The sequence below is a fragment of the Typopeltis vanoorti genome, chromosome 7, assembly GCF_054136105.1.
Source record: "Typopeltis vanoorti isolate ZY-2024b chromosome 7, IOZ_Tvanoo_1.0, whole genome shotgun sequence".
NCBI classification, from domain to species: Eukaryota; Metazoa; Arthropoda; class Arachnida; order Uropygi; family Thelyphonidae; genus Typopeltis; species Typopeltis vanoorti.
Genome location: NC_143555.1, coordinates 26,631,313 through 26,648,996, shown reverse-complemented (window position 1 = coordinate 26,648,996; position 17,684 = coordinate 26,631,313). Strand labels below are relative to the sequence as shown.

General features: G+C 34.6%; 1 protein-coding gene across 3 annotated transcripts in view; it reads right to left on the bottom strand.

Moving 5' to 3' along the window:
- Positions 1-17,684, bottom strand: part of Epg5 (ectopic P-granules autophagy protein 5) — a 923,436-nt gene that overhangs the window by 627,238 nt on the left and 278,514 nt on the right. For all 3 annotated transcript variants that reach the window (XM_090395201.1, XM_090395199.1, XM_090395200.1), the window contains exon 11: positions 5,470-5,613. In XM_090395201.1, coding sequence (XP_090251327.1) covers positions 5,470-5,613 — 144 coding nt within the window. The remainder of the gene's footprint in view (positions 1-5,469; positions 5,614-17,684) is intronic.

The following is a 17,684-nucleotide window of genomic DNA, read 5'->3' as shown; positions in this document are numbered from 1 at the left end:
CCCAGTTGAGGGTTAAGAAAAGGACTGGCATCCCTTTTTTTAGAAAAAGCCAATTTTTCTAAGAAAAATGTACGTTCCGATATCAGAAAATCAGAATATCAGAAAACCAACAGGCTACAAACATGGACTCTTAAGATTTGGAACATGGAATACACATTTTACTGGAAAACTGGAAGTAGTATTAAAAGGGGTTACTGCAAATCAAAGTTTGATTTGGTGGTTTTTGACAGAAACAAAAAAGAATGGTACCGAATGCAAGGTTCATGGTGGTTACATATACATCTTGAATAGTGCAGGTAAGGTGAGCAGGGCAAGAGCTGGGTCTCTTTATGGATAAAAAAAAGTAATGGAAAACCTGTATTAAAAGCTAGGAAGAAGTAATGAGCAGTAATTAAAAATAACATTCATAGTTATGAATGTGGAAATGGTTATCACAGGAACATTATCTCCAACAAAATATGCACCAATTCAGCTGAAAGGTGAGTATTTTAGCAGATGAGTGATCTGTGCTGGAGATATATAGAGATAACCAAGCACTTTTGGTCGTTGGGGACTTAAACGGTAGAACTGGTTGAAGAGTTGCATATTTAACAGTTGGATAAATTGATAATTGTAAAAGACTGATCACACTGTGTGAAGCAAAGGAATGGTACTTCAGAAATTCAGACTTCCAGCAGAAAGAAACACACAGATTTTCTTGGATTCAACATACATATTACGGTCTATTATTGACTAAATGATTACAAAACAACAAGGGTTCGGCACTGTAAGCATTGAGAAGTGCAAAATGTGAAACAAGCCTGTTACTTACACAGAAAAATGTACTATCTGGAAGGAGTAAAAAGAGAAATGTGTAGGATGGCAACATCAAGCTAGATATACTACAATATATGGTCATTCTTCTTCAAGATGAGATAATTAGAGGACTGTAGAAAAGTATGCACAATCAAACACTGAATGCATATGAGGACTGGAGTGCTAATGGAATATATAATCATAGTAAAGAGGTTATTCATGAGAAACTTATTAAATAAAACTTATTAAAGAAATAAATTAAAAATAAGAATTAAATAAGAAGGCACTTATTTGAATCATAGTAAGATCTAATGGATGATGACAGGAGAAGCTGTTGATGCTGCTTCTCAATGAATTGAGAAGAAGGACAGGCAAAGCTTGGCTTAGTTCTGAAAGATAGGAAGATTGGGAAAAGTATCAAGCTATTAAGAAGAGGAAAAAAAAAAATTGTACAAAAATGTAAGGAAGAATGTTGGAACATATTTCTTGTGAGATTAATCACTCATTATTATTACAGTAGCCACTTCCCCCCCTTATCTGCAGGCGATACATTCCAAGTTATGTTCCACAGATACCTGAAACCGCAGATTAGTACCAAACCCTATATATGCTATGTTTTTTCCCATACATACATACCTATGATAAAGTTTAATTTATAAATTAGGCACAGTAAGATATTAACAACAATAACTAATAATAAAATAGAACAATTATAACAACATACTGTAATAAAATTTATCTGAATGTGAATGGAATCTTAGCAAACTCAGCATACGTTGTTTTATTATTATTATTATTATTTATTTATTATTTTATGAAGTCGAGAACATTCACCTTTTTCACTTAAAAGGAAGCCCTTTACAGTTTCTCTTTGGCATATCCAAATTGCCAGCATCACTACTGTTGAGGCTTCGGGCTATTATTAAGTAAAATAAGGGTTACTTGAACAGGAGCACTGTGATACCGTGACAGTCGATCTGATAACCGAGAAATCCTCAGCATGGCACACAATTTAAAACTTATGAATTGTCTATTACTAAAACAAAGAGCAATATGGCTTCATTTCGGCAATGTAAAATTAATTAATAGATAGAACATTATTTCAATGCCTAATGTTTGTAGAAACTACGAAAGTTTCGTAAGTTGACCTGAGAGCTTATGAGAATACAATTGCCAAGTTGCCTTAGCTTGCACTACTGGACCTAAGTAGCTGAGGGAACATGAGGATTGTATTCTCATAAGCTCTCAGATCAACTTACAAAACTTTCGTAGTTTCTACAAACATTAGGAATTGAAATAATGTTCAATCTAATATCCACTTTGCCTATGTAATTATAAATGGTTTATTTCTGGAATTTTCCATTTAATATTTTCGGACTGGGATTTGCACTTTTCCAGAAGATAACAAATACGTATAAAGAATGTTAGCTTTCTGTCAAAGATTAGTCCCAAGCACTTGCCCTTTGGTGATACTGAGATAATAGTTTGTCCCATTCTTAAATCAGGATCAGGATGAAGATAATTTTCTGGCAGAAGGGTAAACAAACAGTTTCTTCTGAAGAGATCCTGAATCCATGACGACATCAATTCCTTCATGAAGTTTTCTTCCAACAATTTTCATATTGTAGGAGCCACAGTAAATTGTGAAGTCACTGACATACATACAATTGTTATTGTTGTGGGAGAAAGCTGTTCAAATAACTGAGTACACTTTAATAGTGAAAAGGGTCCCACTTACTACAGAGTCTTGAGGAACTCCTCCCATTTCTTGATATGGCCAAGATAACATGCCTCCCATTTGGACTTGAAAGACTTGGATAGACAGAAACTTCTTATTAAAAACAGAAAGGTGTCCCTTCAGAACAAGATAAAATAGGTATTTTCATATGCCATATCTCCAGGATGAATCATAAGCTTTTTCTATGTCAAAGAACACTGAAACCACATGGTTTCAGTATTCTTATACATGTTTTTAAATAGATCAAATGGTCCAATGTTTATCAGTGTCTACGAAAACCACATTGTGTGTTGGAAAACAGTCTGTTAACTTTTTAAGTACATGAGAGACCTTGCATTTATCCCAAAATCTTACAAAGATAGTCAGTCAGGCCAACTGGATGATAGTTGTTGGTCTGTGCTAGATCCTTGCCTGGTTTTGGTATAGCAATGACAAGTAACTTATGCCAAGAGTTCAGAAACTCTTCCCTTCTTCAAATATTCTGTTGTAGAGTAAAAGAAGGAAATCCATAGATGATGGGGGTGTATTATCATGTCATAATGACAAGAAAAGAGCACTTTTGAGTTCCTCTGTAACAAATGGCAATTGCATGGCTCCATTCCTTTGGTTTATCCAGAGAACAGTGGATAAACAAAAGTTTATCCACTGTTCTCTTGTTGCTCATTCAAAATTAGAAAACCAGGAGAATACAAAACTGCTGCTTAGATTCTGGCAAAGTTTTCTCTCAGTGTGTCTGCAATAACTTTGGAATCAGCAACAACACATACATTACGTTCCAAGGTAGACAATTGGTGTGTTCTATATCTGCTTTTCATCTTTTGGATTTTATCCCATACAATATTTATACTAGTTGTTTCTTTAATCGATGTTTGAAATTATATCCAGGATTGTTTTTGACTCTGATGTCTTAACTAATGGGCTTTGGCATGAGCACGTTTAAATGATATTAATCTTTATTTCTCTAGTAAAGTTTAAAATTTTGTGGTGGGACAACTGTGATTAGTATTATGCTGACAAATATTGCACGGACTAATTTTTTTTGATTGTGTGACTGTAGTTGCTTTAATAAGGATATCTCCTGAACACAGTTTGTTCACAGATTATGGCGATCTTGCCATCCTTCTAGATGAAGAAGGGTTACGTTTTTCAAATCTTACACATGTTGAGTGTATCTGATAAGTTTTAAAAGAGGTAAACCGTGAGTAGACATAACTATACATAATAAATAACGGAAAAACTCACGTAGAAATATTATTTCTAAAATGAAAAAGGCGAAAATTATACTATTAAATAATATTTCTACGTGAGTTTTTCCGTTATTTATTATGTATAGTAACTGTATCTGGTTGGGATTTGTTGAGTGTCCCTGATAAACAAAAGAATAAAGAAGTGTTCATTCTCAACAAGAGAGAATGAACACGTCTCCCAACCCACAATGTAGCTACAAATGGAGGCCAACTCTCAAGCAAGCAATGATTATGTTTGGGAGTGTCAAACCAGGGCAACCCCAGACAATATATGAGCACCACAGAAAACCTTGGGCCTGTGTACTGGACTAAGAGGAAAGAGATTTACTTCAACAGCCTTGACCTTTGCAAGCAAGCCCACTAGCTGAATGATCTTGCCCCGACTATCCAGGATTGGCTTTCTTGCTGAAGCAGAGGCCAAAATTACACAAGACTACCTACCAGGTTTCCCCCTTTCCAGATGTCCATGGGTTGCTGCTCTGCACGGCAAACATGGAGGTAAGGAGTTAAATCCCAGTGATGAACATCTGGAAGACAGGATACTAAAAAAGACTCAGGAGAAGTAGAACAAACAATATGAGAAGCAAAGCATAGAAAAAGAATGAAAAGAGCCAGTACCATTACTGAGCGATCCTCTTCACTACAAATAGATTACTTATATGGACGAAAGAATTATTAGGTAGAAACCGTTTGAGGATCTGATAAATTTGGGGATGAAGGCTTTTCAGAATTGGTCAAGGCCAGCCTGTCTTGTGAAACTAGGGCATGGGCTCCAGCTGATCATCATCATTCATCACCATCAGCCATTTTCTGTCCACTTCTGAACAAAGGTCTCCTCCAAAGTCCTCCACTCATTCTTATCTTGAGACTTTCTTTACTACTGTTCTCTTTAATCTCATACTTCAACCATCTCTTTGGTCTTCTTGTAGCTCTCTTTCCATCTCTAGGATCGAAAGAGATATCTGATATTAGCTTTGTTCATTTTTGAGTGTTACTTCTAGCAATATTACCTGCTCAATTGCCATTTGGATCTTTTAATGGCTGTTATGTCTTTTACCTTAGTATGAGCTCTGACCCAAGTTTTGCATTTTTTATCTAGAATGGTAATACCGAGTAATGACGATCTTTCCATTTTCCTCTGGATAATCCTCAACTTGGTCAATATTTTTTTACTCAAAGTCCATGTTTCACTTCCATATGTCATGACAAGAATTATACAGCGATCAAATAATTTTCTTTTAAGGCAGATTGAGATTCCCTAGCAGATAAACCTTTCCAGATGTCCACAATATGACTTGCGGACATCTGGAAAGGGTTAGGTATAATATAACCTTTATATATATATATATATATATATATATATATAGAGAGAGAGAGAGAGAGAGAGAGAGAGAGAGATTCAGGAGAAGTAGAGTAATGTGCACAAGAAAAGAGAAATGGGGGGGAAGAAGAGTACATGGTCAGTGTCCAACATGGAGTGGGGGTGGAGGGTGCTAAATAATAAGCAGAACACTCTATGTGTTTAAAATATGATTTATATCATTCACAATAGTTTGACAGTATTCTGCAATAAGAAAGTACATAATGATGCTTTTCATGGTATGTGATGAATATTATACTATTAAAATATCATTTATCAAACATTTAAAATATTATATGTGATATATATAATACTGCAAATATCCTTACCCATGACAAGAGAAAATAGATTTAACAATATGATAAAAAAAATAATCAAATTCAAACTGCAAACACTTCTTTAAATCATCCACACAAGCAACTATCTCTGATTTGAAAGTCTCCCAGTGTCCAGCAACATACACTGCAATGTGCCTGAAAAAAAAGTGTCATAAATTAAGCATCAAGCATCATAAACATAAAGTAATAAAATTAATGCATATATTTATTCCACTATCATAAACAGAAATAATAATGGTACCTGTGGATAACTGATGTAATCAAAATACGATTACTTTGGGTTGCATGGATAACGACTTTCCTTTAAAAAAAGTTGATGACTACTTAAACAAAATAATCTTCTGTAAAATCTCTCATGACAAGTGACAAAGTCACTTATTATGTTTGGTTTTACATGTTTTTTTTAATTTTGGAGAATACTCTCAAAAAACTGTTGGATTTTGACTGAAATCATATTTTTCTTTAATATTATTGTATTCAGTCTATGTTAAAAATAATGTGGCACATGATGTCATCAAAGTCTAATAATTCTCCTATCCTCTCCTTCTCATCTGTCTAGGATGAGTTGAGTCTCCTCGTAATGAGGGGTTTACTGGCATATTAATGCAGCCAGTTTGCAACCACTCTGCTGCATCTAAGCGTGATATTCATGACTGTATCCGTTGTGTTCATGGGGCTGGTTTGCCTGCTTGCGGGATGAAAAACCTTGTTGTATACTGGGGGGAAAAACCTGCTATCCACGCCCAAGACCAGCTAACTTGGCTATGGCTGAGAAAGATCCTTAAGCTCCTCGAGTCATTGATGGGAATCGAAGCACATAGCCACTAGGCTAACCGCATTGTTATGGATGAAAAACTCCAACAACCTACAAAAGATGACGTCATGTCCAGAGGTCAATATGTGACCATAGTTGCCATGGGTAAAGAATTCCAAAGACACACGGAGAATGACGTCAGCATGTCCGTAGGTAAATACATAATCAATTTTGAGAGACGTGCGCATATGCACAATGGAAGTCAGGGCCTATAAAAGGTGATCTGTCGGGAAGGAATTTTGTTCTTATGGTTTTCTAAGCTTCCTCTTACCTGAGATCCTGTTGATTCCTCATGCTGAGATTGCTGTTGGAAGTTGAAAGAGAAGCACTGTGAGTTCCAAAGTTGTCTACTTGAATCACCACCATGTGAGAGATTTGTGTCAAGTCATCTTAAAAGGCAAGAGCTGCACTTCGCCACCATGTCAAAGGTCCAATCAGGAAAAGTATAGTCGACTACTCGAACAAGGGAGAAATTTAGCAGGAAGACAGAAACTAGTCAGTAAACGAAAAGAAAGACAAGAAGAGGATTTATGTGTGAATGAAGGATTAATGTGAAACACTGTCTGCTGAATGAATATTGTAAGTAGTTGTATTAATGAGTATGATTATATGTTAAGTGTCTATGTTTGTGAGATATTGATAGTTATAATAAATTAAGTTTAACCAAGGTATGTTTTATAATTGAGTAATGTTATGCTATATTGTATTTAACTAGAGTAGAAAGAATTGAAAGTAGCAAGAAAACTGTATATACTTTGTGTATATACTGTATCATTCTGTAAATATTCCTTTAGACTTAGTTAAAGGGTTTGTAAACAACACATTGGCCTGATTTTGTTAATGCACCATCCTAAAAAAATTTGCACCTGCATAAGGGTACGATTCATAATGTAGTCTGCATGATTTATATTTATGCCACAGCTAGTTTAAATTAAAAGAAATATTAAGCAGGGAATACGAACGATATCTGCTTTGTTCTACTCTTGCACTCAATATATACTCTAGTTGGACCAGTTGTTAAACAAATAAATTTGTTGGACTATAGAGCATGAGAAATAAGATACAATAGAAATAAATATATGGTGGCAGTTAAGTAAGGAGAAAACAAAGACAAAGCAGGGTAGTGGAAGTACATAGTATAACAAACGGCACAGCCGACAAGAATAGAGAATATATAACCACAGCATTTTACACTTCTTGTTGGTCCTCTCATGTCTGACAACTTGAGACCATATCCAAGTCTCCATTTTATTTCTTTCTTTTTTTTTTTTTTTTTGGTGCAGCAGTGACCAACTCCAAAGTAAGTCCAGTGATCTTTTTAATTTAGTTCAACCATTCTGGTTGTGGGTGTCTTCTTTTACTTTGTCCTTCCACTTTCCCATGGATGATAAGTTTTTCAAGGTTGTCATTTTCACATCTTGAAATTAACTGAAATATCTCAGCATTCATTCAATGAAAATGTCACACAACTGCCTCTTGATTTTTAGTCAATTTACTTTCATTAGACTTTTTGTCCATGCAGGAGACTCTGGACACCTTCTCTAGCACCACATATCAAAGCTGTTTATCTTGTCCATATCTCTTTTACTGAGTGTCCAAGATTCAGCACCATAAATGAAAATAAAAAACACCAAGCTATTGACCAATCTTGATTTAGTGGTGATAGAAATGTTTCCATCTTTCCATATTTTCTGCAATTGCATCATTGCTGATCTCATCATGGAGCTTATCACAACTCCAAGATAGTCGAAGTAGTCAAGATTGTAGGCGAAACAGTGATTTTCATCTATGGTGATGTATTTTGCTTATAATAATAATAATCAATAATAATAAAATAATTATCCCACACAGAAAAGCAAAAAGAACCATTTCTCCTTACATTTTTTCAAGATTAGATGCAAATATTATCGGGAAATTTGAAAGTTTTTTCACTTGGTTAAACTATAAATTAAAGATGCCAAGAAATTATATTATTGGTTTAATCCTTTGTTGCATGTGAAGCAATTTCACACTGGGATAATTATATATAGAGGCTAATGACTTCACATCAATTGCCATAGTATACCATAATGCAAAAAACACTCCTTTAGGGTGTTTATAATGCTATGCATTATGGGAAGAGCCACTACTCAAATGGTTTCAATCTTTACTGAGGTATGTTAAAGTGTGAGGATACCTTCCAAATATCCAGAGAGATCTACAAGATTACTCTAAAACATTTTTATATAACGAAACCTGTGGTGACAGGCAAAAACCTTCCACTGAGTAGAACCACTACCCCACAGGAAGGTAATCAAACACAATGACAAGCATTAATACATGTGACCTTTATTCAGGTTTTCAATAGATTCATTTTGATTACCTTTCTCTGTTGGCTTAAAAGTAGAATAATGTTCTCCATGTCAGGTGACTAGTCTGATGATGGATAGTCTAGTGGTAGAGCTGCTACCTTAAGGCTTCTGAACTAGCCTTCTTCCAAATTTAAACCCATAGGAGGAATAAGGTATATTGAAGGGGAAAAAGTAGATTATTATTAGTAGTAGTACTGTTATTACAGGAAGTCCAATAACTCATCAAGGGAGGGTACTCTACAACTGTCTCCAATGCTCAATCCACCAACTACCATCATCTACACCAGCGCCATCTACCACCCATCATCATCACTAGTATTTTCACAGACAATCACAAACATCCATGCCCACAGCAGGATTCGAAGCAGTAGCCTTTTGGCTGGAGAGCAGATAGGTAGGCTGACCACTCAGCCAACCAGGCCAGCTTCTACTCTATTCTATTATAGTAGAATAGAGTAGAATTATAGTAGAGGTTTATAGAGGGGGGACACATATATAGTCCAGAAAAGGAAAGACCCACATGGCCCTCGAGTACTCTAATAGCATAAGGGTCATAAAATAAAAAGAGATGACTGATAAGGCCTTATCAGATTAAAATCAGTGGATCTTCCTCAAAATAGAGGATAGATCCAGCTAAGGGACCATGGGAGTGCCACTTCACTTACAATCAAGAATCAAGATGATTACCCCTTATGGCACTGTGGGTCCAATGAGTCCTTATTCAATATATATTCAGACTACCCCACCACACACACACACACACACACACACACACACACACACACACACACATATCCGTAAACTCAAGAAAACTGACAGTAGAACCCACACTATTTCAGACATTAAATATATTGTGTTAGGGACCATGAGATGGCAGCACTTGTTGAGCTGTCTCTCTCTTCACTGTGTGTACCACTTATTTAGTGATAGCCTTGGCCAGCTATCTCTGATTGGATACCAGTGAAGATCGATTTTTTTTTTTTTTTTAAAGCCGATATACATATATGGTGGGCGTCCTTATCCGCCACCCAGGGGACGTGCTCTTTAGAGGTTACAGGGTTCCCTGAAAGTGAAAATAATCAAATACAAATAAGATTAAATCATGAGCTATCACATAGAAAGAGAGAGAGAGAGAGATAAACCAAGGAGTCTGACAGGGTATCCTCTTTCACCAACTTTTTATAATATTTATCTAAATGAAATAATAATAAAATGGAATAAAAATTTCCATCACGGTATTAAACTTTCTCCTAGCATGAACTTAAACACACTCCTTTTTCCCAATGACCAAAAAAGATATTTTAAATTTAAATGCCATAGCCAAAGATTATGGAATAATAATATCAACAGACAAATTTTAAAAAGTTTGCCTTTAATGGACAAGATCCAGTAAGAACTAAAATAGTAATATATAACAAGATTTAAGAACAGGTGAATTCATTAACTACTTAGGATGTATGATTACACATGAAGATGAAATAGACATAATCCTAAAAATCACAAAATATTTAAAACTAACAGGTGTAATCAACTCTATATATAAACCAAACCTAGTACAAAAACAAACCAGACTAACTACCAGTTCTATTGTATGGAAGTTAAATCTGGACAATAAAACAAAAAAACAAAGATTAATAATAGCCGAAACGAAGTTTATGAGAAAAACTGCGAAGTATACTCTATTCGATCACAAAAGAAATGAAGAAATTATTAAAGAATTAAACCAGGACTCAGTAATTGCAAAAAATTAAAAAATATAAACATAAATGGATGGAACACATTGAAAGAATGAAAACAAAGAAGATTACCAAAACAAGCCTTAAATTACAAACCATTAGGAAAAAAGAAAACCAGGACATACTCTTAAAAGGTTCAACGATGACTCTAAGGCCGGAACAGGCCACTTTAGACCAAAATCCTTGACAAGCATGATGATAATGACCTTTATTGAGGTCTTGTCAGTGGAAGCTTCTTCAGAAGGGATTACAAACCAAATACTTCCAGTTTTTTTTTTTTTTTTTTTTTTTTTTTTTTTTACAAACAAATGAGTGTTTGTTCACATTTAATCAAGAAATATATATTTATTCTTTTGTCAAGTTTCATCAGCTGCACAAGGTTGAAATAATGCAGAAATCATATATTTCCCATAAATTATTAAATTACTCTCGATATGAATGGATGTTTAAAGTTTTTTCACTTGATTCAAACTATAATTAAAAGATGCCAAGAACAGCTGTTCAGTATGTGGGAAATATATAACTTTACAATCACTTCAACCTTGGTATTCCTTCTGTGTCTAGCTCACTAACGAGACTTCAATTAAGACCCAAACCAATCTGGGCGGGGGCCCTTCCCATAATGTATAGCATCATACATACCCTAAAAGATGTGCACTTGGCATTATAGGATCCCAAGACAACTGATGTATAGTCATCAACCTCTATACCTCTATCCAATTGTGAAAATACTTCATGTGCAAACTTTGTTCACTGCCACTTGGACAAAGGATTAAACCAAAAATATAATTTCTTGACATCTTTAATTATCAATATGGCCGACTTTAAATATCAACATTGTACTGTCTATATAATGTCAGATTTATGACATTATATAGATAGTACAATGTTCATTTATGCAATAAAAACTCCCACTTTTTTTTTTTTTTTTTTTTTTTAACAACAAATGGGGTTCACATTTAATTAAGAATATATATTTATTCTTTTGTAAACTTTCATCAACTACACAAGTTAAACTGCATTTAAATAAAATAATATTTTGCCTCTCTTTACAACCACACTTGGACTATGCTATACAGATAGGGTACTCTGGGTTCAGAGTAAAAGATGCAAGAATAGTAACAGAGATGATATTGGGATTATGAGGACAGATTCAGAGTATGTAGAGAGAGATACTGGTAAACAGTAGAGAGAGGGGTGATATGATAGATGTCCTCAGAATCCTAATAAAAATTTAAAAAAAATAATAAAACTTCTGAAAGTATGTTAAGGATACTGATTGTTGAAATTTTTCATTAGGTGAAGAGAGAACAAAGGGGTCTTCTGTGAAATTTGAATTTCTTCATACTTAAGGATGATAGCTATATTTTTCTCTCAGACTTAATACTGAAGTGAGTGAGTGGAACACTTTGCCTGCTTAAGTTGCATTTGTATCTAGTTTAAATGAATTTGAGAAAGTATGACAGTTCGAATGAGTGATGGGTGGCCTCCCTCAATAAGTCCTTGACTTCCTGGATATCCTCATATAATAGTAATAATATTCAAATACAGCAAGTTAGGATGATAACTGTCATTTGTCATGATAGAAACATTTTTGATTTCAAAGCTCAAAGTTCATCATCATCTTCCTTATACCCTCTTTTACCTTGCGGTGTCGAGGGTCCATTGATCATTGGACCTCACTCCATTTACAGGATAAGGTGGTCAGCCTTATGCTCCAGTGTATCCTATGGCCTGTAGTGTTGAGTTCTTAAGGCCAGTTTGCCTGCTTTGCAGGATGAAAAACCCCAGAATAAACTGGGAAAAAAACCCTGCTGTCCACGCCCAAGACTGGCAAACTTGGCTATGGCTGAGGAAGATCCTTCAGCTCCTCACGTCACCGACGGGAATCGAACCTAGGACACTCCTTCCCCAGGCATATGGTTGTGAAGCGCATAGCCACTAGGCTAACCGCGCGGACAAGCTCAAAGTTTCATATACTATTACTTCATTATACATAACAAGATGGCAGCAATAGTGCCATTATTCATTGAGGCTTTCTCCTTTTTTTTAAAGCCTGTTTTTTTTCTTTGTATATGCAAATACATTTCACGTTACAAGCATTCTAATTGTAAGAACTTAATATTTTATAGTCAGTACAGATAAGCTGGGGAAACGGGGGGGGGGGGGGGGTTAGCTTATTACTTTTGTTGGTTGTTCTGTATGCATTATGTATTCTTATTAAAAGAACTATGTTCACTAACAGTACTTTTGTAGTAAGGTTAACATCTTTTGGTGGATGAGATGGACTTTAAAAAAAATTAAAAAAGGAACAACATTCCACTTGTACTTATATAGAAATGATTGAAATATTATTCATTTTTCTTAAAAGTACAAAAAGAAGGATAAGAAATGGTTTTCAAAATTGTTTATCCACAGTATCAAAAAATTGATATTTATTATGCTTCCTTGAAATAAGCATTCTACACCCATTTTATAGCTTTTCTTTAACAACAGACAAAAATCATTTATAAATATGATTAACAAAGACATCTAATCCTAAATTCTGACTAAAAATCATGTGTAAGTTAGATTTCAATTTAGAATTGGCTGTGTAATTGAGCACTCGTGTAAATTAGTGATTTCTATCTGTTTTACCATATTTTTTCCTTCAGAAAATTAGAGAATTATAGTGTATTAGTGTAGATTTTCATGTTTTTTGAATATTTAGTATCTTTAAAACATTTTTGTTGTAATATTGTCAACATGGCACCAATGAGGCAAACAACGGCAGCAAAGACCATGTTGTCCAGCAATATGAATTTGCACGATATTATTCAGTGCAGTGTATATGAAATGTATTTATCAAGAAAATTGAAGAATATGTAGAAGGCAATTGAAACTGGAGAGAGAGAGACAGTATTTATTCAGTGTTTTAAATGTGAGTATTTGTTAGATGTTGAAAATGCAACAAAAACTGACGAAAAATGAAGCTATTAATATTGAATGTGCAGCCACCATGGAAATAGAGGAGGAAATGAATGGTAATAAAGAACTAGCAAGATAAAATTTTATCATTTAAATTTCATTAAATGTTATGTTATGTAGGATAAAGTATGAAATTGAAAAATTGCAGAAGCTGCAGGAAGCAGGACTGAAAAAAAGAAAGGAGGAAGTGATCCAAAGTAATAATAAAGACTGATTGAACAAACAAGAAAAACAAGTTAAAGACAAAATTACGTATGAAGACTCAATGATCATGAGAGTACTTAATGAAAGTATGACAAAATCATGTTTCCGAGATGCTAAAATTCATGATATCAGCCACTTCGGCCAAATGCAAAAAGGTACGTCGAAGGAAATGATTGTCTTGGTTGGTACCAATAATTTGAGAAGCGAGAAGTATTCTATCAGGAAGGATGTAAAGGAATTATTAAAAGAGGCAAAACTGAAGAGTAAGAAGGTGATGACTGCAATTCTCCTACCCTACTATGATACAGGTGAAAAACTGAGAAAGATGGAATACTGATATCCAATGAGCATGTACTTCGATTGTGCAAAAGGAATAATGTAGAATCTGTGGTCTCTGTTTGATGACAAGAAGGATTTGTACAATTCTGATGGACTGCATCTAAATGGCTTTGGTGTTACATGTCTAGACATGTTTTGCTTACCAAGCATGCAGAAGAACAAATTCAGGAAAACTTAAACAATTAGGACGAAAGCAAGTCAGTTTTTGTGTGAAGGCACCCATGATGCGAGTGAGTATGAGAATGACCAAATGTGTAATTGAGACTCTCAAGCAAAAATATTGAATAGAGTAGTAGTCAATTCAGAAAGTAAAGGTGGAGAAGGGGGGGGACTAAAGGGATGCTGCAGTTTCTATACTCTAATGCTAGAAGCATCAGAACCAAGGAGGAGGAGTTTTTGGCATTGGTTAGTGCAATCTTGTCAAAAGTTATAGGCATTAGTGAGACTTGATTAACAGCACTTGATGTAATTACAGGGACTAAATGTGAAGGATTTAGTATTTTCAGAGAAAATAAAGATAGGATGGAGGGACGAGTACTGTTGATGATAACAGATGAATTGCAACCAAAAAAAAAAAAAAAGGAAACAATTGGGAGAGTGGTTGTTCATTTGAAGCAATCTGGTGTGAGATTAAGACCAGTAAGACAAACTATACAGTTGGTTGTTGCTATAGGCCGTGTGATTCCACAGATGATCTGGAAGACATGCATAGCCAAATCAGTACAATGAGTACTGGCCTTCAACTATGGAGATATAGACCAAAAGGAAGAAAGATCACATGGCAGGAAAGAAATAGAATTTATACACCTGCTAAGAGATAATTACTTAAGGTAGCATGTGATGGAGAGGACTAGGGGTTGGAGAGTATTGGACATGGTCATTGGATCAGAAGAGCTATCCATAACCAAGTTGACAACATTGTCACCAATTGGTGAAAGTGACCATGCAGGTCTTGACTTGGAAAACTGTAAAACATTAGGAATATTATATCAAGAAGGGGTATTTGTGGAACTACAAGGCAGGTGATTATGACAACCTTAGGAAGAAACTTAAATCTGTACAATGAAATAAAACACTGCAGGGTGAGGATATTAGTATTGCATGGGATATAGTTAAGGAGGAAATGGTATTAAATTGCATACCTAATGTAAGGATGGTTAAAAGGCAAAAAAAAATACTTAGATAATCTAGCACAAGAGGAAAAAGAAACAAATGGATAGTTCCTATATACAATAAAGAAGGAAAATTATTATTAAATGAAAAAGAACATATAAATAGACGGGTGGAATTCTTCTCAGAGGAATTTCAAGAAATGACTGATGGTGACCAGAGCTTAGAATTAAATGAACAAAATGCATCATTAGATATAAATTTGAACAAAATAACAAAAATAGAAATTACAAAACCAATAACTTAGATCAAAACAGGTAAAGCACCCGGAGCAGACAACATACCAGGAAATATACTAAAAGCAAATATTATATCCCTTACTAAATGAGATATGGCAAAAAGAAAAGTGGCCTAAGATATGGAATACTGGATTACTGGCTAAATTATCCAAAAAATAGGAACTTATCTGAATGCAAAAATTGGAGAGGTATAACGTTGCTGAGAGTTATAAGTAAAATACTAGCAAGGATAATACTAGAAAGAATCAAAATAGAAAGAGAAAAACAACTAAGACCAGAACAGGCAGGATTTAAATATAATTTAAATTTAAATATAACCACTAGCTTATATTTAAATTTTATCGATTTTGAACAAGTTTTCGACAGTATAAGCAGATCTTCCCTATAGAAATTACTTAGAAGTTACGGACTCCCAGAAAAAATAATAAGAATAATTTTAAAAATTTATGAAGATTTTGAAATTAAAGTAATACATGGAAATACACTCTCAGAACCATTTAAAACAAAGACAGGAGTAAGGCAAGGTTGTATACTCTCCCCTGCTATGTTTTTAATTGTCATAGACTGGGTGATGAGAAAAGTATCTCATGGAAATACAGGATTACAATGGTTACTTCAAAACCAACTCCACGATCTAGATTTTGCAATGATATCTGCTTACTTTCACAGAAGCACCAACATATAGAACAAAAAACAACAACAACACTTGTAGAAACAGCCAAAAAAGTTGGTCTTAGGATAAATAAAAATAAAACAATGTTGATGAAAATAAATGCAAACCAAAATAAACAAATGACAATAGAAGAAATAATACTTAAAGAAGCAGAACAAATTTATATACCTTGGTTCAATAGTATTAATAAAAGGAGGAACTACTGAAGATATAAATAGAAGGAAACAAGTGGCTTACTCAACTTTCAACCAACTTAGAAATATTTGGAAAAACAAGAATTTGTCTATAAAAACTAAAATGAGAATATTTAACTCAAATGTAAAGGCAATATGCATCAGAAACGTAGATGTTAATCAAAAAGAAAGTTAACAATGTCCAGGTCTTCCTAAACAAGTGTTCAAGAGTGAGGAATATATATTGGCCAAAACACATGTAAAACGAAGAACTATGGCAGAGAACAAACCAGAAACCCATGTTGCAACAGATACGTGAAAGGAAATGGAGATGTTTGGGTCATGTGTGGAGGAAAGATGATAAAATAATAGAAAAACAAGCTCTAGATTGGAACCCACAGGGTAAAAGACGAGGGAGGCCAAGAGAAACATGGAAAAGAACATTACTGAAAGAAAGAAATATTAATAAAAACTGGAGCCAAATAAAAGAGAAGGAAAAAACAGAGTCCAGTGGAAAATAGTGGTGGAAGACCTATGCTCCCAGGTGGAGTGAAGAGGATTAAGTAGTAGTAAGAGATAATTACTTAAGACAGCATGTGATGGAGGGGACTAGGGATTAAAGAGTATGGGACCTGGTTATAGGATCAGAACAGCTATCCATAACGAAGTTGACAACATTGCCTCCATCCTCATGTTTTACAATTTCCCAAGTCAAGAGTGAGTGGTCACTTTCACCAATTCGAAATTGGTGAAAGTGACCATTCAGTCTTGACTTGGGAAATTGTAAAACATGAGGAATATTATATCAAGAAGGGGTATTTGTGGAACTACAAGGCAGTCGATTATGACAAACTTAGAAAGAAGCTTAAATCTGTACCATGGAATAAAACACTACAGGGTTTAGGATGTTAGTACTGCATGGGATATAGTTAAGGGTCATCTAGAGCAGCGCTTTCCAACTGTGGGCCGTTAGTTTTGTTGAGGGGAGGGGGGGGTAAAATAATGAAAACAAATTTTAAATGTTTTAAGATTAAATATGCCATGTCAAATGTGTATGTAAGATGCTAAAAATGTAATATTTGTATTTGATCTTTGCAGTATTTGCTGTGTATGTTTTGTATTGAATATAAATACAATAAATATTATAATAATATGTCTGTATTACGATTTTTTTTTCAATGGGGGGGGGCGTGAAATATTTAATTATTCCTGCACTGATCTAGAGGAAATGGTATTAAATTGCATACCTAATGTAAGGAAGGTTAAAAAGGTAGGAATTAGATGAATGAGTAACATTCTTAAGTAAGAGGTGCAAAAGAAGAAAATTCTTTGAAGGATATATAAAAAGAAAGCTGATCAGCAAAGTCATGAATGGTACAAGGCTCAGGCAAGAAAGGTGACAGGCATGGCAAGGAAGGCAAAATCAGATTATGAGAAGAATCTAGTTGAGCAGACCAAAGGATATCCCACAGATTTCTTTCATTACGTGACGAGTAAGAGGAAGAATGACCATGGAAGATTAACCTTAATGAGTGAAGAT